This window comes from Centruroides vittatus, unplaced genomic scaffold (genome assembly GCF_030686945.1).
Source record: "Centruroides vittatus isolate TY-2023 unplaced genomic scaffold, ASM3068694v2 contig_357, whole genome shotgun sequence".
Lineage (NCBI taxonomy): Eukaryota > Metazoa > Arthropoda > Arachnida > Scorpiones > Buthidae > Centruroides > Centruroides vittatus.
In genome coordinates, this window is record NW_027122180.1 from 2,973,559 (window position 1) to 3,001,259 (window position 27,701).

Sequence of the window (27,701 nt, forward strand, 5' to 3'; positions counted from 1 at the left end):
AAATTTGAATTTTTAAAAATTTTCACAGATAATGTGAACCAGATAGTGGAGTTGAGTTTGACCACAAAACCCATAATCAGCTTGAAAAAAATACCCTCTTAGTACCTACAGGGTGACTTTTAAAAAAATATTATACTGTATATTTTTATATAACGCTATATTCTATATTTTTACCAGTTTTGTATATTTTTATACTACTACTAGGCAAAAAATTAGAATATTCATCTGACTGTAAGTTTAGTGTACATTTTCTCGTGAACAACACCGAGTACGAAACTTTCTTTTGACCCTACCTAAACAATGTCTATGTATATTAATTTGTCTAATCAATGGGTGTAATAAACTCAAACATTTTTTTTTTGTTTCAAATGGAAATGAAATGACAAAAAATAGAATAACAGTTTGACCATGACAAAAATTGAATATTAGCTAAATGTTGGTTAAATATAGGAAATACAACAAAATAGCTTCGTACTCCAGTGTATATTTTTTAGGAACAACACAAACTTTCAGTCAGATGAATATTCTAATTTTTTGTCTAGGAGTTGTATACAGTATGTATATTATTTATATTTTTTTAAATAAAATTTTATAAATAATAAGTCTAAATGCTAGAACCTTATTCAATAGGTTGATGCTGAAATATGAATAAAAACTGAGATATCACTATCAAAATACTCAAGAAATTATTAATGCTAATTTATAAAATGAAATGACAAAAAGCAATATAAAATAGCTAAATGAAGAAAACACAAACTAAAAATAAAAATTCGTGATTTAATAACCTTTGTTTACTACAATGTAAACTTGAAGATTACAAATACAAATACACATGGAAAACATGCGAAAGAATATTATTGTTCAGTGTCTCCTTCAGATAATCTACAATAGAAAAGCAAGAAAAAGAAAAATACATGTAACTAAAATCAGATTTGGAGATAAGTCTTATAAAAAATACACATATAAATCATTCAAATAAAATCTATTATTAAGAGGTTTTTGATGGATTTATAGTTTTATTTCAAGATGTAAATTCTAAATCTTTACTCTGGAATAGCTAAGCTTGTCTTATTGTCTTATTTCGGAAATACATTTCGAAAGTAAAATACTTCTATTACTTTGTACAAAGGATTAGAAAAACTTTTTTCAATTTTTATAATAATCATAAAAGTATATGAATAATGAATTCATATATTTTCAGCCGTATTTTGAAAGAAATAAAATAATCTTTTTTGTATATTTTAACTTCGTAAAGTCTAATTTCTCTTCACTATAAAAAAAAAAAAAATGTTCTATTAAAATAAAATGATTGGTGTTTAATTAAAATAACAGTTATTTTTCGAAACTTACAATCTAACAGAATAAAACGAGCAATTATTTATTTTGACATTGTCATAATGCCGGGCTGCAATTTTTAATTTATTTAATTTATAATATATGCGCTCCGCCTCAAATTAGTAATGGATTGCCCCTGTATATCATACTTTACCTTTATTATTAAAGTATCATCGTATCTAACACCTTTCAGGGAAATATTTTTGAACTGAAATAACATGACTTCTGGTTTGCATCGGAAGTTCATATACAGTTAATCGGGCCTCCTGCTCCTACGGTTTCCGTGTCTGGTCTCGACTTTCATCCGTCTTACTACATTCTCTAGATTAAGGAAAGACAGACAAAAGAAACTGGTTTTTAGGTCTACAATTTTTTTCAAATTGCAGCAAACCAGGTGTATTTCCTAACATAATTATATCATAGTTTAGTTTATATTCCTTAACAGATTTATAAAGATAAGAATATGTTTTAAATTCATTTACAACACCGATAACGAAATTTCTGATAGAAATTACCACGTAAAATTTTCTATATATAAATCCAAGTATTGCTGTTTCTCCGTTTATTTGGTGCTTTTGTATATTATTAATAATACTTTTCAATATACAATGAACGCAGTTTTTTAAGGTCTCTGTTACAATCTGAAATTGAAGTTCCTGCTACGTTACAACAATTATATCTGCAAGTACCTGTATCTAATAAAAACTATTTTAGATTTAAAATTCCTTTGTGCAAATATAATATTGCTAAGAGTTTATCTGTACATAAACTCTACATAAATTCTATAATCTGTTAGAATTGTAATTTGATTTGTTTAATTCTAAGCGACAATTTCGGCAGTTACTACGGAATATATTTAATATTGAATGTTAAAATTAATGTGGAAATTGTGTCTTACATTTCTCAATTTTTATGTTTTCCGTTTTCTTAACAGCTCTCCCCTGTATTATGTGAAGGAATAATGTTTAATGTTTTTATATTTATTATTATGTTATATTCCTTTGTATGTTATAAACGGACCCGTAATTAGATCGAATTAGTAAATAAGTAAATAAAATATTCCACTTTGTAATCTTATTAGCAAAAATAAGTTTCAAAAGTAAGAGATAATATGCACGTAAGAACTAATCAATGTGATTAGTTTTCAAATTATTGTCCTTAGTTATATCAATAATTATTTATCAAACTGTTTACATATATCAATAATTTTTGAATTTTTCAAAGAATTTAAAAATTATTGATATGTCTAACTAGAATAAACAAATTTTTATATACTGCATTATTATGAAATCAATTACAAAGAAAAATGCTTTTAAAATTATTATCTACAAATTAATCCAGAAAGATAATTTAGCTGTTTTCCACAAGAGTGCAAAACTTCAAATCATTGATTATCTTAGTAAAATGCCAGATACAGATATAAGTGCAGAATTGAACAGTTATAAGTGTGAAATTGAAAGATGTTTGCAGTGACTACGATGCCCAAAAGATTACTGTCACAATTGTATGTTTCATTCACAATTCAGAATGTTTATAACTATAACAATTCTACTCAGAAAAAATCAAATTTTTCTTTATTTCTAAGAACAAAACTTACTCTACACAGTGCAATTCCAAACAAAAGAATAATGATAGTTTTCACTAACATTTTTTTTCCTTTTTGAATGCTAATAAACTGTTTCCATTCTTAATAATAAAGCTTGTTTGAACTTCCTATTTTCTAGTAAAAATTTTATTTTATCAAAAATTTGGAATACTTTGATTACTGAAAATTACATTGATTAAAAATTAATTAAAATTATTTTAGTTTTAAGATTTTGGCAACAAAACGTAAAAATTGAGGGACTTAGTGGGAAAAAGGCGCATCCTTTGGGATGTTTTCGAGGAAAAGAAAGAATTTTTGTTTTAATTTGCCAATACTTTAATATGCAATGTTTTATTAATGTGAGTGTACAACCCGTGGGACATACAACTGAACCGTGAAAGTTTCATTGAAGATGGATCGATGGTGCACAAATCCAAATTTGTTAATAACTAGTTTTTTATAGTTTTGTGGGATACACCGTTTTTCCAAGAAGTACTTCAATTATGATAGATAATTTATATATTTCGGCTTTTCTAATTAATTCTTTTTTGGATAAAATATATTTTTATTCTTGATAGAAAACATTATGGGTGATTTATATAATTCTGATCGACTAAACAAATTTATCTTTTTCCAATTCTCTTAAAATGTTTTCTTCTTATTTTCTATCTAGATTATTTATTTGATACTTTTGCAACAAACTGAATAAAAACTGTTTGTAACAGAAAAGCGCATAAAATTTATAGCAAATAATTCCATATGCTATATCAATGGCCAATTATTGAAAGCTTCTAGTAATGCATATTTATTGTTTTTGTAAAAACAACTTTGTTATAGATAGACCATATCTTTATTTTAATTCTAGCTCCAAATATTTTAGACTTTTCACCATTCTTACTATAAGATAAACTCATGTTCAAACAATTTTCAATTTTATTTCTCAGCTTAAAATTAAAAAAAAATATCTAGAATTTTTAAGAAATATAAAAATATTATCAATTTCGCAAAATTTACAGTAGAAAAGGGTAAGGTGTTTATATAAAATAATCTATTTTAGACAAACAAAATGATTGATTATAATGTTATGTTTGTATTATGATTAAAGTTGCTAATACTTTCCATCTAATTCAAAAATTAACAAAATCAATCTCAATCTTGATAAACTTGTCTATATCTGCTTAAAATGCGATGTGAAATTTTCAGTTTTAAGAAACTTCTGTCTTTTTTCTGTGGTCTTAATATTATATAAGAAGAAAAAATTAATCTTTTCCAAGCAAAGAATCTTCTATAATTCAAAAAAGTTACTTTTTATTTGAGCCAAAGAAAAATATCTTTCTGCGATATTATAAATAAATGTAAAGGGCTTAGGAAAGAAAATAAATGTCATATACTTTTATTGATGCAACTTAATCTTCAGGTTTTTCTTCTTAGTCTAAAATTTCTGTTTTTATGATTAATCAAATTTTCTCTTTTTAAAAATGATTTTCTTGACCTACCTCATATTTCCTGGATTGTCAATAATTGTTTCGTTATATTTCAAATAGAATCTTACATTAGTCCAAAGAATATATTGTGAATGGTCTTTTTTTTCTTAGATACTATTCGAATTACTCGAACCCATTCATATCTTCAATGTAAGTCGAATTTCTAGATGTTATTTTTCTTTACTGGTATTCAACAATGTTCTCTCAAATCAAATCACATTCTGCTCCCGGGCTTGACCAGATTCCAATCATTTCTTAAATATGTTACCTACAATTTTATTTCCATCATCTTCAATTTTTAATAGCTCTTGCGGTAACTTTAAAACATCGAACAATTTGAAAAAAGTCTTCCATACAAAAGGAGAAAGGAAGATCCAAAGAATAATTGACCAATTGGTTTTCTTTTCTCAAAGATAAGAATTGTCTACTGGTTTACTTAACAGATCCATATAATGCACTTTTTAAACACCATAACTGATATATTCGCCTTTTGTTCAGAGCGTTATTACAAATAATCTTTCTTCTTAATATTCTACATCAAATTCTAAAAACCAAAGACTATATGAATATTTTAGCTTTTTGCTTAAGTAACATCTACAATTCTATTCTTAAAATCTTTCATTTTTCTATTAAATAAATCAAAATTATTTATAAATTATTTTTCTATTTTCTAATTTCTTATTTCTCAAGATAATTGCTTTTCTGAGTATATTTTTCTTTTCAAAACCTTCTATTCAATTTTATTCTAACTATTAATGGCTTTTCCAACAATTTGATGGTTTAATTATATGATTTAATTATAATGGTTTAATCGGTTGGATGTTTAATTATAATTGATATATTGATTATTATTTTTTAATTAATAATCAATATAGCAATATATCCATTTAATGCTTTATGCCGACGACACGTTCCTAGTACTGTAAAACAAATTGGAATTTCAACATTCTCGTTTATCGTTATGAACAGGATGATTTTATCATCAATTATAGTAAATCAAAAATTGTTTTATTCAATTAAGATTAAAGATTGCGTTCAAATCGAAATATTTATAATATTCATTTTTGATGAACAGTATTCAGACATTGACAATATTACAGATACTTCAAATCAATTGTTTACTGCAGATTGAGCTAAGATTAAACTTAAAATAGAAAATAGATAATTGTAGCAACAATTCAAACTGTGGAGTCAACAAAATCATTCTACGAAAAGCCTATATTTTATTGGTTTAAAAACATTGAAATTTAACACGTTTTTTTCTCAAAATGAGTTTTAAAAAGTACGGTCGAATCAATACAATTGATTTTTATGAAAATAAAGTTGACTTAACATTATATTCAGTAAACTGTCTTTCTCGGAAAGAATTACAGGATATTCATAATAAGAATGGATTTTTTTAGAGTTGTTGTTTTTTTAACTGATTCTGTTTCCTAATTCATAACTGCATTAAGAATTAGGAAGTTAAGAAGTTTATTTATATGAGGTTAAAATAATGCGATTTATATTGTAACAGTTTAGAAGCTAATCAGTCATGAGAAATATTTGAGATTAGCAATATTTTAACAATTAAAATGATTGAGGTGTGAATAAGAATTATACTGTCTTTTATTTGCATATCGTGATACGTTTACATTCAAAAAACCAAACGCACCAAAAATCTAATGAAACTTCATTCCATGAGAATGATAATAAGTGATTGAGATATTATAGCAAAGTGATAATTTCCTTGGGACAATGGTATAGTTTAGATAACCTATATTATCTTGTATGACCTCTTGCTTGGATATATGCGGGGATATGATCGAACATGTAGGCATATAGGCACCATATGATATTCAATATCAAATTTTCCCTCGGAAGTCTCACATTCTAGTTGGCCGAAGCTGGTATTCCATATGGTCTGACAAATACTTATTGAATGATAAATATGAAGAACGAACAGTCATCATAACAGAGACATTCCTGAGAAACCGTAGCGGAATGAGGTCAAACAATATCTTGCCTTAAAATGATTGTTTGTAGACCTGTCATGAAAAGCATCACAGGATAAAAACGTAGGATTTCCTGAACGTACTGTATCATTGTACCGTCAATATCGGTGGTACCACTAGCAGGGGTAAACTACTGTCATACGAGATGGCTCCCCACATCAGAAACCAGTGTCATTTAACAGTATGTAGCTCACTAGTAGTCATCTACTTGGTGAACATTACAAATCGATAAACGGTAGTCATCCGTTCCCAAACAAAACCGGAATTTGTCGTTAAAAATGATACACCGCTAGTCTATAGCAGTCTATTCCTCTCTATATACAAAGCTGACAATGTTGTGATACTAGTAACAGGTCACAATCCATGCATATTTGCCTCTACTAGTTATCTTCCCAGCGAAAAATGGACTACATTCTGTATGAAGACTTCCACTTATTCCAGATTGTAGATAAAGATATCGTTGCAGCTGTTCATGCTTTTGTGTGACAGCAACAATAGCTACAACGGCGTCTTCTGATCCTCACGATCAGAAGACCATCTCTTCTGGTCTGTTTGAAGCATCCAGATCCTGCCCGCCGTGTATGCTTGCCATGACATTATAAGTGGTGGATTGAAAGCAGTGACAGTCAGGTTAGAACGGCCCAGATGGCGAGAAACTTCGCGAAACGGTCTTTGTGAAACGTCATCATATGTGTTTAATGTTTTGACTAAATTGTACAGACATATCGGGCGTTCGAAGACCTCCAAACAACAGATATACTGAAAAACTTGAACACGGTAAGTCTCTGCATGCCTTTTTATAAGATACTGGAGTAACAATTATGTCACTCTCTTGGAATTACCTGGCATGCAATCGGCTACAGTATTGCATGCCAGGTAATACTTTGTTTCATTTTCTAAATAAAAATACTAAATTAGGTATTTATAACACGAATAAATAAGCACAATTAACAAAAACTTATAAGTAAATGTATATAATTCAACATTGATATTTAAACATTTTTGTAAGCAATAAAATAAATAAAATCATCTATTGAAATTAAAATTTTCTGAAAGGCTTATAACACGTATCTGTCTAAAAGCAAATCTGTATGCTGTTTTGCGATTCTACGTGAATGCATAACGTTTTTGTCAATAATTTATTATTTGAAAAGTTAATTTTTACTTTGAATAAATCTCCGTTATTTACGAAAATATCTAAATGCTTCTATCTATATATAGGACTTTGTTTCATTTTCTAATAAATATTAATGCTCGAATAAAACAAAATGTACTTTTGTTACTACATACTCGTATATAGTGAATTGAAATAAATTTTTTCATAAAAATAAAGACGAAATATTTCAAGTAAATAATTTCTCTATTAATAATAAAATGTTAAATTATATTATTTTCAATGATAGATATTGTTAATTGGCATAAATCCAAATACAAAAAACTACAGAAAAATCGAATTTTCATCTTAAAAAATTTCTAATTGTGATATAATTCTAATAATTTTATAAAAACTCAAGTAACCCTACAGTTTGGTATTTTAAATTTCAGATTAATGGATAAAAACAATTTTTAATTCTGAATTGTATGACCTTAAGTTGGTAAGTAGAAATTTACATAGATAAATATTTAAAATTTTCGGTTTTGAAACATAAATATATACAAATAAATCATCAATTAGAGATGCATTAATAACTATAGATTTAAAAAGAATTACTAAAGATGTAATTTAGAAATAAAAGATTTTGAAAAGAATCCATGTTTCCAAAATTGATATATTGTAAATAGCTATATAAATTTATGTTAATTTATAAATTTTTTTTCAAAATTGAATATAAATTATAAAAAATATCTCTTACACTATCATTCGAAATCATTATCTATTTTAATTAAAGATTTTCGAAAATAATATTTTAATACTTCGGTTCGAATACACATTTGTAGAAAAAAATTGCTTAATCAGTAATAACAAATTAAAATCTTTTTCAGAAAATATTACTTTTCACTGCATTAAATTTTGATACTGTATTTAGGTTTCAAGAGGAAAGTTCCGTTATTAGCTGATTTTTTAATGTACTTTGTGCAATTTAATTTTTGAATTTCCTTTAAATAATGAACAATTATGTGTGTTGACACACGATCTGTTTAATATAAAATTTTTAGTAAGATGTTCTGTACATATGTGTAATATAAGATGTTTATTAGTTTTATGTAGAAATCTAATTAAAGCATTAAAATATATATTAAATGAATTAGCCTTATTTAATTATGTTTATTAAACTGAATTTTAAGTAATTAAAATATAAAAATAATTTATATTAATTTTATATTAGAATGCTGTTATACAAACGCATATCTTTTTTAATGATCTTCAATTCAATATATAGATAATATATTCATTTTTATACATTTTGAAGTTAATTATTAATTAACGAATTTGTATTAAAAACAACCTTACATATTTATGAATCCATAAATAAGGTTTTTTCTTTTCTTTTTGAAAGGAATAAACTTCAAAATTATAAATCAGATTTGGGCATACAATTTTAAACATTAAATATAACTTAAAATCACATGTAAAATAAATTTTAAAATTACCTTAAGAGTTTCTTTTCCTTTAAACTGTATGGCATCTAAAGTAAAATCAACTCTTCTTCCTTGATCATCAAATTTTAAAATACCAGTTAAACCAGGAAAATGAATCTATATAAAAATATTAAATTAGGTATTTATAACACGAATAAATATGAATAATTAACAAAAACTTATAATAAGTAAATGTATATAATTCAACTTTGATATTTAAACATTTTTGTAAGCAATAAAATAAATAAAAGTATCTATTGAAATTAAAACTAATCACATTTTGAGTTCTGAAAATAAACGTTTTTAATTAAAAACTTACATTTTTTATGTAATTTACAGTTACATTTCCCGTTGGCCATTTTATATCGTCTTTACATGAAAATTTCTCTAATAGTATGGGATGTTGGACGTCTAAATCATGAAGAGCTTTAGCAACAAGAGAAATGCCGTCGTATAACAAAGCATGTTTAAGCTAGGGAAATGAAAAGAATCAAATTTAAATTTCAGTAACAAGATAAAAATAAAAATAATAAAATTAAAATTATTTAATCAAAAATCACATTCTAAATTCTAAACTTAGTTAAAACATTTTCGTTTTACACACTTTAATAACATTTTTTATAAATGATTTTATTGTCAGAAAATGTTTTCAAATCTAAAAGTTGATGAAAATTCATTATTTATTCTTTTAGATAAACATTTTTAAACAGTTATTAAATTTTGATTTTGTTACACAGAAAAAGGTAATCCTGTTATTCACCATTAAATATGTATGTCTATGAAAGTAAATGAAATTATTTAAAATAGTAAAAATGCTTTAATATTCTTACGATTCACGATACTTTTTAATAAAATAAATTTTAAAAAAAGATTAATTTTTGTTTCAAAAAATTAGATTAAAAATTCATTTTAATTGTTTTTGCTATTTAGTAGAATTGCACTCAAGTTTTAATTTAACGTATTAAAAAAATAGAAGAATAAGAATGACAGAGAAATAATTATGAGAAAGAACAGATAAGAATAAAAGAAAATTCTTTTACTATATTTTTTTTAAATCTATTATCTTCAGAAAAGAATTTAGCAATGACATTTAAAGTTCGATATCGAAAATATCTCCTCTTGAAATTCTTTGAAAATGGATTTTAAAAAAATTAAAACTTTTAATTACATGTAAAATCGATTGATGATTATCACTTCAACTTAAATTTAAAATCAAATTCAAAAAGTTTTGACGGAAAAATAGTAAAAGTTTCAATCTTATGAAAGATTTATAAAGGATATTTTATCTCTGAAATATAATATTATGTTTCAAATATGTAATAAAATATTATTTACTGTTTTATATGATATAAATTAGACATAACTTACTTTCATGGGTTTCCAGCGATTTAAATTCCAAACATCTGTGTTTGTATGGTCGTTATTAATCATTCTAAAGCTGCTGATATTAGTTAATCCATTCTTAAATTGACTAAAGTTTTCAATATGAGCATCCTATTTGAAGTTTAGAATTAAAGATAAAAATCTTAAATAATCAATACAAAGTTATCTTTAATATTAAAAACATATTAAAAAATATATAGAATATTGATATATTTCCACTTTTAATAGCGAAGAAAGAAATATTTAACAGTAAATCAGTAGCCCACCTTTGCACCTCAGAAATACATTACATTCTTAGTGTGTTGAAGCTAAATTATATAATTTGTATGCATACTTTAGAAAATCTGCTTTATTTTTTATTTATTATGATAAATTTTAATGAAATAAATGTTAAATAAATATAAACATACAAAAAACATTTTAGTTTTTTAATGTTTTCTACTATTTATTTTCTTCTACTAATTTCTACTAATTAAAGTTATACTGACATAAAAGATATTGATTTTTATTATTAAAACATATTTTTCTGATGTATTTTTAAAATATTTCGATGTATTGGTTTTAATCGTGTTTATTCTTACTCTATTATTTCAAAGCAACAGAATTTAAGAAGATTGCCATTCGAACAAAACACGAAGAGAAAACTTAAAAACACACGTAATATTATATTTCAAAAAATATTCTCAATAACTGGATCCTTTTTACCACCAAATAGTAATTCTACCTACATCCTCAGACGTGAAAAGAAAGTTTCACTTCAAAGGATGGAAAAAGTATGAGATCACTTTCATTTTATCGATCTTCTCGCTTGTTAACATAGAAACGGCTAGAAAAATTCAAGAATTTTTATATGCTCATTGATTTTACTCTTCCTTCAGGTTATCAAACACCTCAATACCTAGAAAATTCGTGATCGGTTTTATTAATTTCACAAGAGTTGGCATGACTAACTCTTTTTAGATATTTGGTTTGCGTGTAGACAACTCTCGCCTTCCAGTTAATCAATTACTTTCTTAATTCCACCACTACATAAACCTGTTTATTTTCAACCATATATTGATAAGAATCTTTCTAGCTGAATAGAATTTTAGCTGAAATAGGATTGATTAGTTACATTCTAGATCCAAAGGTATTCCATGTATTTCTTATTTAACTTTTTGATTTTAACTGTAACTCAGTTATTATGAAAGAAACTAATAATCTCGATGCGTTCCTGTAAATATTTTTACATTAATTTTACTTTATGAATATATAATTATATTTATATATATATATTTAATTCTTATCATTTATTTTATAAAATTAAATTATCTTTATATCACAATTCTATTTACTAATTGTCTAAGTGTTAATTATTTAAATAAAAATTTGTTTTTATTTAGATTAAAATGCGTTTAAATAATTCTTAAATCACTTAAATTTTATCGAATCTTATGTTATTTTAATTAATTATTTTGCAGTTGTGGTATGCAGTATTTATACACTATATCTTGGAAGGAATTTTTCTGATCGATTAGATTTGAAAGTATGTACTGTACGAGCAGACAAACGAATTGACGACAAATTAAGTAGGAATATTATCAAAATTTTTTTTGTAAACATTATATATTATTATGCATATTTTTACACATATTATACTCAATTCGCAAGAATTCATTACAAGATGTTTCTAACAAATTAATTACCCGATGTTATGTTTAACATTATAAATAAAAATATTCGTTATAAAATAAACATTGTTGATGAATAATATTTAACTAATGTATAGTTTATAACTCTTTCAAGCGCATTAAATATAAATACATTTATAGATTTAAAACCTTGATATTATAAAATCTTGATTTAATATTTGGTATTATTTACTTTAAAAGTTATTTATTTTTTAATCTATATTAAAGCCCATTTGAGTTCAAATGGCGTTTTGGGATTTATTAATAAATTAAACGCATTTCTATAATTAAAAATAATCTTAAGATAGCATCGTTTACCTGGCAGACATATCGGATTTTAATGATGAAAAGATTACTTAATCATGAATCTTTTAATGAAATTTCTTCCCCCAGATATTCGGAGTTATATTTCATACTAAGAGCATTAAAATTTTTGACAGTTTATTTCCCATTTGCATATTAATTTTGACAATTAAATATATTTGGAGATTAAAACTTTACTGTCATTTACTTTTGACAAATTTTACAACATGAAAATTGAGATCATGTCGGTAAACATAAACTCATGTAATTCCGTTTGCTTTAGACAGAAAGCACCACGGAAGTAAGAGATTTAAATAAACTGATTGAATCAACTCAGGAAGATTTTTGGATAAATTTGAAATAAACAACATATTACGAAAAAAACATAAAATAGATCTTTTGATTTGCTCTTTTTTGCAAATATAAAAAAAAATGGCAGCAATATGCAATTTTAGAGGTTATTCGTGGTAAGTTTGATCTAGTGATAAATTGTGTTTTGGTAGAAAATTTAGACAAAATAAAATTAAAATTTATAAAAAGAAAAATAAAATTAATGAAAGCAGCTAACTAAAAATAAATTTGATTTTATAACTTTGAAGAAACTTTTATTTTTATTTTATTCTGTTTCCTTTTTATTGAAACAAATTCAATTTCTATTCAAGGAAAAAAACAGTATAAATTTTACAAAAATACGGTATGAATAAGAAACGTAAGCTATACCAATATCACATCAATTTATACAAGCTTAATAAACTGATAATAAAAAAAAGATGTTTCGTTGTTAATATTTAAAAATAAACTATTAGGCTATAACGAATTATTAAAACGTTATTTTCTATAATAATGATGTTTGGATTTTCTTTTTATTTTTTTGGAATTATCAAGCTCGATACAGTGAGAGACTTTTAATATATAGTAAAGTTTAATACTTAGACTAATGTACACAATGTTTATTTATTTTTCATTAGATTTTCTATAAGTTATTAATTTAGTTGAGCACACATTTACTTAATGCATATAATATGAAAAATTTCAGACACTAAACAATATATACAATCAAGATGAAGCATAAGGCATACATTATTTACACACAATATTTTATGTACGATAAAAGTATCGCATTTGAAATGAAAGTAAACATATAAAAATATTATGCCTATGAAACGGCGTAGAGTTTATTAATATTTAAGTATTAGTAAATTGTTGAAAATTTAAAAATCCCAAAGTTATTAAAAAGAAAAAATAAGTTTGGTTTCTAACGTGAAAATTGAACCACCTCTTTTAAATTATTAAATATAAAATATTCTAGTCAATTAAGCTCATATTTAAAAATTTATTTCATATTTAAAAGTAACTATTATTCATTTTTTCTATAATTCTGAAAATAAAATGAAAATATTTATCTGTCTCAGTCTTTATTTCTATAAAATGGATGTTTACCTGTCTAGAAATTAAATTGCATCGTATGTTTGTTTTGTATTATTATGTTATTAGAACTAAAGTAAACAAGATAGATTTAAAAAATAATAAGCAATAAAATAAAACGTTACAAACATTATTGTTGATAGAATTGTTGTATTGTTACATAATGACTGTAATAATTATTTAAAAAGTAATTATTATTAATGTTTTAAAATACTTACCAAAGATGTGATTAGATAATTGTTGTATTCTGTCATCAGTTGAAACTTTTCAGCCTAAATTTAAATTTTAATATTAGTATAATGTTGAAGTAAATATATTTTAATTATAAATGTTAAATATATTCAATTAAAATTAAAATATGTAAGTAATCTGAATATTCCATTACTAATGAGTATATGTAATTAATAATAAATAAATAGAAAGTCAAATATTCGTAAATTTATAATACAATGTGAATTGTTATAAGCTGCAAGATAAGCTATTTATAGTAGTTTTCAAAAGGAATTAACTTTGTTCTTTAATAATATTAAATTCTGTAATAAAATTGTTGATTTTTTCAATGATCTTATAATTGCGAAAGTCGAAAAAAAATAAAATAGCTAAATTTCAACTTTCTTCATTTTGTGTTGATTATAATATAAAATTTTTAAAAACGTGAAAAATATTAAATGCTCTTTTCGCGTGACTTTATTAAGAGACTTGAAAGCGGTGTTGAACTGATGATAACCGTAATATAACAATATGTAACTTTTAAATTTATAAAATTTTTAACAATTTAATCAAAATTTCTTTCAAGAAAAGAATTTTAATTTTATTAATTTAAAAACACCAAGTCAAAATATGCAACACTATTTAAAAATTGAATATAAAACAACACTCCAATTTATAATTTATAATAGAGAACTGACTATTCAAAAATACAATTGCGCCAAATTTTTTAGTCTTTTCAAACAATTAAAAAGCACAGACTTTTTAATTGTTTGAAAAGATATTTCGTTCATTATTATTATTATTTTGTTTTATCTTTTCTTTTTTCTCAAATGTTTGATATATTTAATTATAATTTTTTTATCTTAGTAATTTAAAACATTTATAACACATTTCTTGTTATTTTATTGTATTTTGTTTATGAGTTAACTTTTACTTGCATCTTTTTTACTGTAAAATATTTAATTTTAATAAGAAACATTCTTAATAAGAAAAATATTTTTTACATTTTTTCCCCATTATCTTTCTATTAGTTTCATTTTACTTTCAGGTTTGGTCCAAATATTTTATGCTTGATACTTTATCCAAAATACAATAATCATCTTTATTGTTTAATATATATAAGAATTTTATTATTAACAAATTTCTTAAATCTGTCTTATGGTTAGTAAAATTAATGTGGAGAAAATCAGATTATTTAAATAATCTGTGTTGACAAAACAGAAAATTAACATATTAATAACATAATTTTTCATAATAAAAATATCTCACAAGTTATGTAAAGTTAGTAATATTAATTATGAACTATTCATAATTTACGCTGTATTCTATTCATTTTAAATCAATAATTATTCTTTTATAAATTTACTCTATTCTTAGGAAATGATAGAACATTTAAGATGTAATTAGTTCTCTGAAAATCAAATATATCTAACAGTAAGCGAAACTACTTTTGAAATATATTTTAATGAAAATAATTGAGTGAATGAAACAAAAACAATCTTTACGCCTTAAACTATCAAACCTGTCTAAACTTATCTTCTATCAAGTAACTCTCTTTTTTAAGGCATACAAAATCATCTCAATTTGGGCTCTATACAAATTAATAATGTTAAAATTACATCTCTATAATGTCTAAGGTCACTCTTATTTGCTAGTCTCACCTACACCACACATTATTGTATGAAGTTCCATTTGATGGGAGAACCAACTGATATTCTTAGTTTTGTTTTTGTTTTTAAAATCATATGTATTTATAGCAACATTAAGACAACACCACGTCTTAATGTGGCTATAAATTGTGTGATTATATTGATAAATACATTTTTTACCCTCTTTCTTTGTAAAACAATCTTTATAACTATTATATTTTTTGGTTATCATACTTTAGATATGGGAAATAAAGATGAGATCTGAGAAACATATATTGATTTCAGCCATAATGAACTTGTTACATGCAATAAATTAATTTAATCTTTCAAGTTCTATCTTTTGTTTTAAAATAAGCAAAATAGGAAACTAAAAAGGAAAAAGAAAATAGACAGTTTTTAGCTAAGGAGCCAGAGATCGATTGCTTGAATAATTTCGGAAACATGACATTAAAAAATAAATAAAAACGCTTTCATTGGTCACGTTTTTCGAGTTCGGGCTTTGGAATGTAAAGTGGCATCATCCCACTATATACTTCACTACAGTGCATTTGATGATTAAATTTATCGCCAAGATTAAATCCTACATTTGGTTAAGTTTATCGTGTTTCAGAATAGGAAGGATGGGACCACTCTCATCATCCTCCCATCCCAAACGTCATTAAAATGTATTGTCATTGGGTTTAGAAATCTGAAACTTTGAGGACATATCTATCTTGATTAGAAGTGGATGAAATTTAAGTTGCAAGATTTGAGACCGACACGAAGGAAGTGAAATATAAAAGCGTTTTATATAAGAAAGTTAATTTTTTTAAAAGTAGAACCACATTGCACTTTTTAACTATAATAATGCAGATGCGCTGCCATTATTATTGTTAGGAAGTTCTCCCATAGAAATCATTTTCTGCTCAAACAACTATAAACATAAAAATAATAAGAAAAGACAGTAAAACCTGAGTAAATCGGAATATCACTGAACCAAATATTTTTCCGTTTTACCGTTTAGATAGGTGTCCCTCTATAATTTGCATAATCTAGATCACGTGTCATAAATAAAACTTTGATTTTGACTGGCTACGAGTAACATTATAATTATGTTTATTAGAAGATTGTATTTATTAATTCGTATTAAAAATTATTATATTTATTTATAATATTTATATCAAAATCGCATTCACTACAGAATTTATTTTAATACAAGACTATTAAAAATTTTTCTTCCATATTTTCATATAACAAACTTATTTATGATAATTGAGTAGACGCATATAAGTATTTTATTTAAAATAAAAGTGATAATTTGAATTAAATTCATTTTTGTTTGGGTTATAGCCATGTTTGCAATAATATTTGAAACTTTTCAAAGTTGCTGTTGAAACTAATAAGTGTTAATATATAAAAATAGAAGAGTTGCTGTTAAATAATTCGCAACTTCACCTTATTATAAAATATTAAACTTTTAAATGTTTTTATTTTCTAATATTTATGCTTCTTCTGTAACAAAATTTATCAAACGCACTTCGCAGAAGATTAAAGTTATCAAATTCTATCCGTTTTCTCCAAATGGTATCTCGAAAATTCTATTTTGATTCCACTTTATTCAAGAAAACTTTCAAATATTTTTAGAAAGAAAGTCATTTCCTAATGTCAAGTTATATAGATTATACATTCATTTTTTTCCACTATTTTTCTGTCGGTTAAATGTTATATATACTTCTGCTGTATAGAGAGATAACGTTGTGACATTTATTTTAATTTAAATAAACGTTAATTTTTCTATATAGATTTCTAAACAGAAAATAAGTTACCAAATACACGTATGAATTATAAAAGATCTATTTCAGCTTTTAATATAGTTATCAGTTAAAGAAAACTGTAATGATTAAAATAAATTAAAGAATATCTTTTAAGAAATATATTGAATGTAAATAAAATATATATGACATTTAGAAATTATATTTTTTTTATCATAAAACCTCAGTAAGATCCATATTCTACGAAATAAAGATAAACTTTTATGTTAGTTTTTTTATTAAATAAATTCATTTTTTACAGATTGGGAACTTTATATAAAAATGACTTGACTTTTAATTAAAATCTTAATTTTGTTTACTTATAGATTTCTGTATTTGTAATTTTGTTTGAAAAATTAGTTTTTTGTAAGTTTAATTGAAAAATATATGCGTATAGGATTTTGATCATTAATTTAGAAATAATATTTTAAGAAGGTTTTTATAACAACGCATGAAAACTTTAATTTAATTTAAAATTATTTTTTTTTTAAATCATTAATGAAACGAATGTATTTACAAATATAAATAATATCATCTACCCTGAAATTATTTTTGATAATTAATAAATTTTTGAAAAAAAAAATACATTTAAAAATTCATTACCGTTAATAGAATTTTTTAGTACATTCTTTTAGCTTTCTGTAATTTTTTTTTAATTTTTAACATGTTCACAAATCATTTTTCTGTAATAATTATTTCTTAAAATGTTATCTAAATCAATCTTAAAATGAATGTAAATCAATAAACCAATTAACTACTTTGTATAAGAATTAATTTTCTAATTATAAGTATTATATAAAACTTCTAATTTAAATAGTTTAAAATATAGTTAAATCTTAAATGGAGATAACCTACAAATATATAATTAGGCTACCACAAATTTTATAGATTATTACATAAAAATACATTATTGTTGACGAGTAGGAAAGATATCAGCTTTATTATTGATATTTTTCTGAGAAATCATACTTAAAATGTATGTTTTTCATTAAAAAATATAAAATAAATTCTCATATTTACAACGCGTACTAATGCATATAAACTATCTTTATCTGAGAAAAAATCCGATATTTAATATTAAAAAAAACCTTGAAAGAGCTTTTTACTCTTAAACTTGCCATAAAAACATCAATTTAAAAATAATAATGACGTTATTATTCTATAGAAAAATGTATTATATTACAGTGAGTTAATGTTTTTTAGGAAAAATAATAAAATTAAATTGAAAAAAGAATATTTCTGTGTTATAACTTTTAGGAGCAGTATTCAAGTAATTATTATGATTGCAAATGTTTTTAGGTGAAATTGTAAAATAGCATGTTCTATAATTAAACTGTGATTACGTGATTTATGATGAATAGATAAATTTTTAAGAATCATCTTTTAATTATTGCTTATAAAATCGTTTCCATGAGAAAAAATTAAGGAATAAGTACTTAGTTATTTTCTAAACATTCACATAATTAATTATATCAAATTTCTCATTATACTTTCTTAGTTAAAGAATAAATATAAGTTTCTTTACTAGCAGATATGCCCGGTGCTTTTCAAGGAAAAAGTAAGAACAAACAATAAAATGAAAACCATGCGAAGAGTTCGATTATTTTAGGTCATCATTGTCATGTTTAACATGAAGTGTTAAATAAATGATAATATTAAAACAGACTAGAAACAAAACAAAGATCTAGTTTGAAGAAGGACAAAAACTAAATCGATCTTATTTAAATTCATTTAACAAAAATGAAAACAAATGAACAATCAGATTTCAAGGAAACAGACCAAAGATTCACGCTCGGCACCCAGGACCTGGCTATATACTCGGCACGCTCGGCACCCGAGTATATATTTCGTGTTTGCTAAGATTCTGATACTTGAATGGTACGGAATGGTGCAATTTTATTGGTCGGGTTGACTTCCACCTGCACGAGAAGATAATTCAAGACATCCAAATTTTTTCTAATGTTAACTCTAATGTACATTCACAGCCAAATATGAAATGGTAATAGGCCAACCAATCAAATTTCGAGAAAAATGAATCAAATATGTAAGCTCGGAACCCTTGAAAACAAAAATCTCTAAAAGCATATTTTGTGCTCGCTGATAACTTTTTCTTAAATAAATTTTTCTATTCAAATACATTCATTCCGCTGGAGACATAGATAAGAGGCCTTATGCAGGAAGGAGTTGAAGTTATTTCCATCAAAAATAGTCGTTAACCTCCTCCTGAATGTAAGGATGGTCCCTGAAAAATTTCATTACATATACTCAACGTGTCAATGTGTATAAAGAACAAACTAACAAACTAATTTTTTCATATATTAGATAAATGCTGATACAAATTATAATTTTATCGAAATCATAAAAAATATCATCTAATGATTTTCGATAATATTGTAATATAGATATATTTATAATGTTTTTCAAATACGAAATTGCATTTACCTTGATGAATTAGTTTCGATTTTTATAAATATTATAGTCTTTTTAATTAATTATTTGAACGTAATTGTTTATTTTAGAATCGGTATTTAATAGAGCAAGATTAATTTTTAAATCTTAATTTTTAAAAAAATTTTAAGCACTTTCCAATAAAATAACCTCATAATCTAAATTTGTAAAAGCAAGTAAACTGTATTTAATATATATACAGTGAAACCTGTGTCGTACGGTACTGAATATTTTTTCCGGATTGGCAGGTCTTCGTTCTGCTTCAGACAAGTTTTATTGTACAGTACATAAAATAAACAATTTAAAAGAAATTGTTAATATAAAATCAATATATATGTACACATAGCCAATTATATTTAATACGGTAATCCCCCCATTTCTATCATATTTTACAGATATAACAATAAAACTAAAAGATGATATTTTCTATTAATCTCTAGAAGATAAACTTTTTTCCAGCAATAAAATGGATTAGATAAATTTTATTTCTACATTATTACAGTTATGGTTTTGAAGATAACCATTAATCTGATAATATAATAAATCACAGAGAAGTAAAATAAATAAATGACTATTATGACAACATACTGTATATGCTTTTTATTGTTTAATCTATAAACTAGAATGATTAATAATAATGATTTTAGATTATTTGTAATAAACATTACTACTACAAATCGTATAATAACGAGTAAATATTGATGTTTTAAATTTAAATTACTTAATAAAAAAATTTAAATGTAACTTACCACTTGTAGAAAATGATGCAATTCATTTAATGGTAAATCGACAATAATATTTGTTTCGTCATTTTTTGATATTTCTTTCAGCAGTTTTTCATAAGGTTCTCCTGACAAATGTTGTCGAAGACTGCAATATTTCTTTTTCTCTTTGAAATATTGTAATAGTCGCGATATTCTTGTTAATGCTGAAAAAAGACACAATATAATAAAAGGAAATGCACTTTTTAAAATAAAAACTTTATTAATTTTGACTTTAAAACTGTAACTATATAATTTTTAATCAAAGAATTTTTTAAAAATTCATTCTATTTTATTATCTACTACATAACACTCGTCGTTCTTTGCTATCTCTTATGCTAAATTCATTTCTTCATTCATGTAATTGTCCTATTTCACTTGTGCAGTACATCCAGAAAAAGTACAATAGATAACTTTCCATGCCAAAATTGATGGATTGCAGTGACTACTAATGGATGATGAACTTAATTTCTTTTTCTAGCGAGTAAATGGATTTAATTTTTTTACGACATGGAAAGCCACATTGCTGGCATATTTGAAATGTTTTCTGCGAAAATTTAAATATCTTGAGAAGACTTCAATGGATAATCAATAAATATTTTACTTTTCGAAAATTTAACATATATTTTACAAGTATTAAGTATAATTAACTGCCAATAATATACCTGTAGAATTCATTTTGTGATGATTAATAGTGAGATATAAATCTAGCAGATTTAAGTTTATAATAGTTAGGACTATTAAAGTGAAAACCAGTGTACCGAATAAAATATTAAAAAAACTAATTTATAACAGATAATATTCTGTTCTTTTTAAATATTAATAATTTATAAAGATAAATGTGATTTGGATTTGTATAAATGGTAAACATTCCAATATCCTTATAAATGTGAAGATTTTATAGGATTTAAGTAAAGATCGTAAATCCTTGAAAAAAATCATTATGGTTCATGTTTGTTTCATAACAGAATTTCTATAATATAAGAATAAATGATATATTTATCTTCCGATCGTGTTATTTACAAATGAAAACAAAATAATTATAAATTTATATTTAATTTAAAAATAAAAATCTTTAAAAAATATACAAGTCTACGTCTCATTCAGTTCATATTTAAAAGAAAAAAGTTTGTTAAAATATATTTTTTAAACATTAATATAATGCATTTTAGAAAATAAATTTATGAAAAATTGTTTAGAATAAAAATATATTATCTTTTCGAAATTAATATATCCTGTTGTTCTTTCAATTATATATATATATATATATATTTTCACATTAACTTAATAAAGTCTACAATAATTTAAAATATAATAAAATTACTATAATTTATTTCAAAATTGTTTAAACGATTATAAATACAATTTTTGAAATGTATAATATCATTATTTTTACTTATAAAATTTTTGAAAATTTTTGAATCAAAATTTAAATTTTAGATCTTTTGCTTTCATAGCAATTTTATAAAACAAAATTTTATTTATTTTAGACATTCTTTTTCATTTATTCACTAATACGATAAACTTTACGGACTGCTTACCTTCAGTTTCCCGATAAACAATCGTAAATTTTCCCGATTTCCACACCTCTGTTAAGTCTTTATAGGCTTTAGCTAAACTGGATGGATGCGGATAGAGATTCACTCCATAAGAATTTGTTTGGCGAATGTAATTCCATGCTATTTGTATGTAAGGAATATCGTATTTTCTAGCCACAGACTCCACTAAGTTACTTGAGGATGGTGATTCAGGTCCGAAAATTGCTGCTACACCTTTATCCAGAAGATTGCATGCTGTAAGAACATGGCAACAACAGTAATATATCTCTTAGGTGGACACGTTATTATATAAAGAATTTACTTCAAAACAAAAAAAAAGTGAGAACATGTATTCTACTTTTACACGGCTTTCTAGTTAGCTTATTAAACTATGCAAATATATTTATATAAATATGTAAATACAAGCGAATGCATTCTTTCTCAAAATTTTATAAAAACTTTATTGCATGATTATGTTAATTTAGTAATACAAATATTTTTATATAAAAATTGACTTAACGGTTTTAAAGTATTAATAAAATTGTAAATTATAAAAAATATATTTTCCTTATTTTTAAAATCTATTTTTAAAAAGTCAATTTTTCATAATTGTATTACATAATTGACAAGTTCAATAACTTTGGAAATATCACAATTCTATTTTGGTAGAATGAGTTTAATCATGTGACAGGAAGAGGCCCTTCAAGGTCGTTTTTGGCAATCAACCTTTGTATGTCAGCGTGTAACCCAGACAGATAAGCATACAAGTAGAAAGGAGAAAAGCATCCATCCCTCATGACAGGAAGATAAACATACACAAAAATTTATATATAAAAAAACTTAAACTTTAATGTGATGAAATTATAGCCTTAAATATATTTTAAAGTATATTTTAAATAAATAGTTTAAGCACTATCGATCATTCCAGTTATTTTATGATTAAAACAAAGCTTATTTAATTTATAATAAGCCTCACTTAAATAAATACCTATATTATTATTTTAATTATTTTTAATACAAAATAATTACAAATTATATATTTACTTCTAAAAATTACATTTCATAAAAATAAATATAATTTTCAGAAATAAATTAGAATAAACTGTGATAAATAATCAAATATTTTATAATTATTAGAAATAATGTAGTGAAATGATCGTGAATAAATGAGAGATAATATTTTTCAAAGTAAATGCAACATCTGACAGAATAAATGAGAAAATTTCTTAATATCGACTTTTAAAAATAAAATATCCAAACAATTAAATTCGAAATTGGCAGCAATAATTTATCTACTTTTAGAGTATTCTAAATCTTGGAAATGGCTAGCTGAGATAAAACTTAAGAGAGAAGATATATAGATGTAATGAAAAAGAAAATACCAAATAGTTTAGTAAGGCATGATATCAATATGAATTGCTCGATTCCATATGGACCCATTTTACGATAATGAATAACTCTAGTGGATAAAGGTCTGAATATTTTCATTTACTTTCAATTGTTTGTGTACTCATGTAATAACAAATACATTTTTATATAACAATTTATTACGAACTGAATTTTTCTTTCATTATAAATCCACTCTATATATATGTTTATATACTATTATGATAAATGTTGATATATAAAGCTAATTTATCATATGATTTAACATAATAACTAAAAGAAAATAAAGATATTTGTATCTGTGATGGGATTTTAAAAATTTTACATATATAAAACCCTAGATTGAATTTTTAAAGTTTTATTTATTTTCGCTAGCTTTTTCGTTGTTTATGAAAATAAAATATAATTTATTATCATACTTTCTATTTTGCTACATTTTAAACTCTGTTTTATTTATATGTTGCTCTATCCTTTAATATTGTGCAATTTTACAAATTATTTTTCTATATAATATTTTATGAACGTAATTAAAATGTTAAAGTTTCAGTTCAACGAAGCATATCCAACTGTTTAGATAAGAATCATTATTTACCATTAATTTGCAGTTTCGTGTATCGTACAATTATTTGTCATTAATACTCATAACTGTTAAATTAATTCTTTAAGACAGGTATAGAGTAAAATTTATTTTTACTAACTCGTTCGGAACTCTTTTATGAACTAATTATAAAGATACGTGAGAGTTACAAAGGAACAGTAACTCTCGTTGTACTCGATTTTATTATCGTTCAATAAATCAAGGGATTTTTTTTCCAATTCCTTTATATCTTTTAGCTTTATCTCAAAAGTTAATTTACTAAAGTTGATGTAAGAATGGTTTCAATTTGTAAATAAATGAATAACTGAGTATTACTTCAAATATATATTTAATTAATTTTACATTTTAAAAACAAGATAAATATTTTGAAGTTTTTAAATATTAATTAGATAAAGTATTTATGCAAAATCTAATAAAATGAAATAAAAATTATATTTATTTTAATGATTAATTCATCGAAAAATATAGATTGGTTTTTTCTTCATTTAGCGAATTAAATAATTGTAACGAACTTCGTAACGCAGATTCATGAAGTTTATCGTTTTTCCATTAATAAAAGCAGTTTAAATAAAAAATAAATAAATAAAATTAAGCTTTATGTTAATAAATAAATACTTTTGTAATATCTGTTACGTTATGAGCAATTTCTTTGTTTCTGAAAATGTATTAAGAATAAAACCATAATTTTAAAGCTTGCTTCCATTTTATAATTGACAATGATTACTGAATAATAAAGAAAGTACTGTATATTGTTATCTCAACTCCGTAAAAAAATAAGTTTAATTGACGGCACTTAACATGCAACAACTGCCAAATATTTTTTTAACACATTAAAGGAGGATTTTAATCTATTAACTCTAATTACTGATATAACTCATATTTAATAGATCTTTTTTCTTCTTTCTTTCTAAACGTTATATCTAAATATATTTATCAAAAAGTTTTAACCAAGCGTTTTTAGTTTTTAAATAACAATAATAATACTTTTTAAAATTATTATTATTATTATTATTATAGAAGAGGACAGTTTATAATATATATAAAAAGACGAACTAATTTTAATGAAGAAAGATGAAACTACGACTGCTTCTTTTTCTTACTTACTGGCTTTCATAGTTTGAAGGCTATCGCTTGGATAAATTTTCATTATTTCAGCAGATAAAAGCGAATGTGGCAAAAGAGTTTTATTTTTATTAACTTTATTAATTGCGTCTATAAAAACTTCATCGTAATCTTCGTTCTCTTCAAAAATAGCGCCTGTAATTAAATAAAAATTCATTAGTATAATTATATGCCTATTTCTTTTATTATTAAAATTACTTTTTCTTAAATATTTAACATTAGTTTTGCATAAAGTACCATTTTAAACGTTTCAAATTGAAATATATTTAAGTATTCGACTTATTAAGCAACACTGATGCAACCAAATAGGGCAATTGAAAGAAAACAATATACCAGTATATAGAAAATAAGCACTCTTTCTATTTTCTTTTTTTAGAAATCCGCCTTGCTGAAATAACAGTTGATGTAGGTGGATAACACTACATCTATTCTGGTTCGCGGATCTTCAGTTGCATTCCTTTAATATCTTTATTGTTGGGTACTGTGAGTAAAATTGCTGATTCTTCATTACACTAGGAAAACAGTTTCTGTAAAGTTCCCAAAATACATTCGAAGACGTTTAAAAATTCTACTTATTAAATAACGATTAGAATCGAATAAACGGAATTGACACTCGATAAGGAATAAGTTATCTTCTTTCGAATCTAAAGAAAATTCTAATGTTTATACCCACGCTAATATTTACTTTATGTTAATTATAAAGAAAATAAACTATTTTCAGATTGTTAATTGTGTTATTTAACTTAAAATCATAGAAACACGTGAAAGTAATAAAATGCTGAATGCGTTTATTGAAATAGAACGAGATGTGTAAGAGAAAATTCGGCAGGATAAATGGAGATATTTATATCCTTGTACCAACTACATTCCAAGAATGCTTACACCTCCACATTATGCCGAAATGATATAAATACGGATATTGTTGAGAGTATCATTAGCATCGATTTCGAGGAAATATGCATTTCAAAATATAATCTTTTTACTAGCTGTTAATTAAAAACAGATGCTTGTATTATGTAATAAAATTATTCATATTTTGAGTTAATGTTAAAAAGTGTAATTTATTATTGATTAAATTTTGATATTTTTTGAAAGGAATTAATTCGAAGTTATATTTCTTCGGTATTTTTTCTTCATTCATTGATGTATATTATTTTTCCTTGGGGTGCTATTACTAGTGGATAAACACATAATTTCTAATAAAATACATGACTTTTCCTTCTTTTAGCATGTCATATAATACGAGGATAATGAGAAATACTTTCCTTAGAGCTTTATTTTAACAGAAATAATGTTTTCCAAGTAAATTACATTAAACATATTTATATTTTTACTAAATATATTTTTTAACTTAATTTATTTATTTTTGTCAATTATAATTAAAAAGTTCAGTTGATTTTACGATTAATTAGCGTAATAAAAATTATGAATTACAATTACCAGTTTTGTTTATATATACCAAATATACGGGTAGTTTAAAATTTTAAACCAACTACAAATGAGTAAAATTAGCAGGGAGTGCCACGTAATACAATACGTCAAAACTATTGCTAGTATTAAAATGTTATGCTAACATTAGCAATAATACTAGCAATGTTAATTTTAATTGTTAGTGTCTATTTTGTACAAAATATATACAAATAAACGGTTTCTAGTTTTGTTAGTGATAGTGTTTTTTGTAACTTACCTACTTTAATTACTTGAGGTAAACAAAATGTGCTTGTGCAAATTAAAAGAAAAATAAAAAATAAAAATAAAAAATGTATCCAGAAATATTCAATATTCTTCATAATTTGTCGTATTTCGATGCTTGCATGCTAAAAGTGTATCTCATCATTGGGACTCAGCTATTCAGTCCCATAAACCAGCGACAAGTCCACAGTTTTGTCTGATGTGTAACACATGGTACTTTCATCAAATGAAAGAACTTTCTCTCTCTAGGCATGCGTGATCAAGTTGACAGCTTCGAATTACTGGACACAGCAACCTCCTCTCTAACAGTAAAATGAAATTGGAAAGTGCTCAGTTATGTAAATATTTAAAATGACAATCTCTAAGATTTAGCCATTTATTTTTTATTGTTTTTTGTTCATAAAATTACAATTCTGTCAGAAAAGCATATATTTTTTTAAAAAATAAGTTGCTCAAAACTAGTTTGTAGTTATAATAACTTTTAATTAAGTGTATAAATGGAGATTTGTTTACCTGTATAATTTATTTGTTTTATATTAAAGAGAAAGTGCAGTCGTTGATGTAAAGTTTGATTTAGTTATTTAATTCAGTAAAACTGAGGTGATAAACTAATGAGAAAATTAGAAAAATATCTATTTTGTATATTCAACATATCTGTTAATTTAAAATAATCTCGAAAAAGTATTGCGGTCTTCGTTAATGCATTTGTTTTAACGAAATATATTTGTTGTATAAGCTGTGTTATTTT

At 24.2% G+C, this 27,701-nt stretch overlaps 1 protein-coding gene across 1 annotated transcript in view; it reads right to left on the reverse strand.

The window, feature by feature from the left end:
• LOC136974848 (glutamate receptor ionotropic, kainate 2-like) overlaps window positions 1-27,163 on the reverse strand; it is a 61,175-nt gene extending 34,012 nt beyond the window's left edge. Inside the window, exons 1-8 of the mRNA XM_067269828.1 lie at window positions 26,949-27,163; window positions 25,244-25,396; window positions 22,159-22,410; window positions 20,606-20,784; window positions 13,978-14,031; window positions 10,347-10,472; window positions 9,298-9,450; window positions 8,991-9,095 (exon numbers count right to left, since the gene is read on the reverse strand). Coding sequence (XP_067125929.1) covers window positions 8,991-9,095; window positions 9,298-9,450; window positions 10,347-10,472; window positions 13,978-14,031; window positions 20,606-20,784; window positions 22,159-22,410; window positions 25,244-25,396; window positions 26,949-27,051 — 1,125 coding nt within the window. The 5' untranslated portion in view covers window positions 27,052-27,163. The remainder of the gene's footprint in view (window positions 1-8,990; window positions 9,096-9,297; window positions 9,451-10,346; window positions 10,473-13,977; window positions 14,032-20,605; window positions 20,785-22,158; window positions 22,411-25,243; window positions 25,397-26,948) is intronic.
• Between the last annotated feature and the right edge of the window lie 538 nt (window positions 27,164-27,701).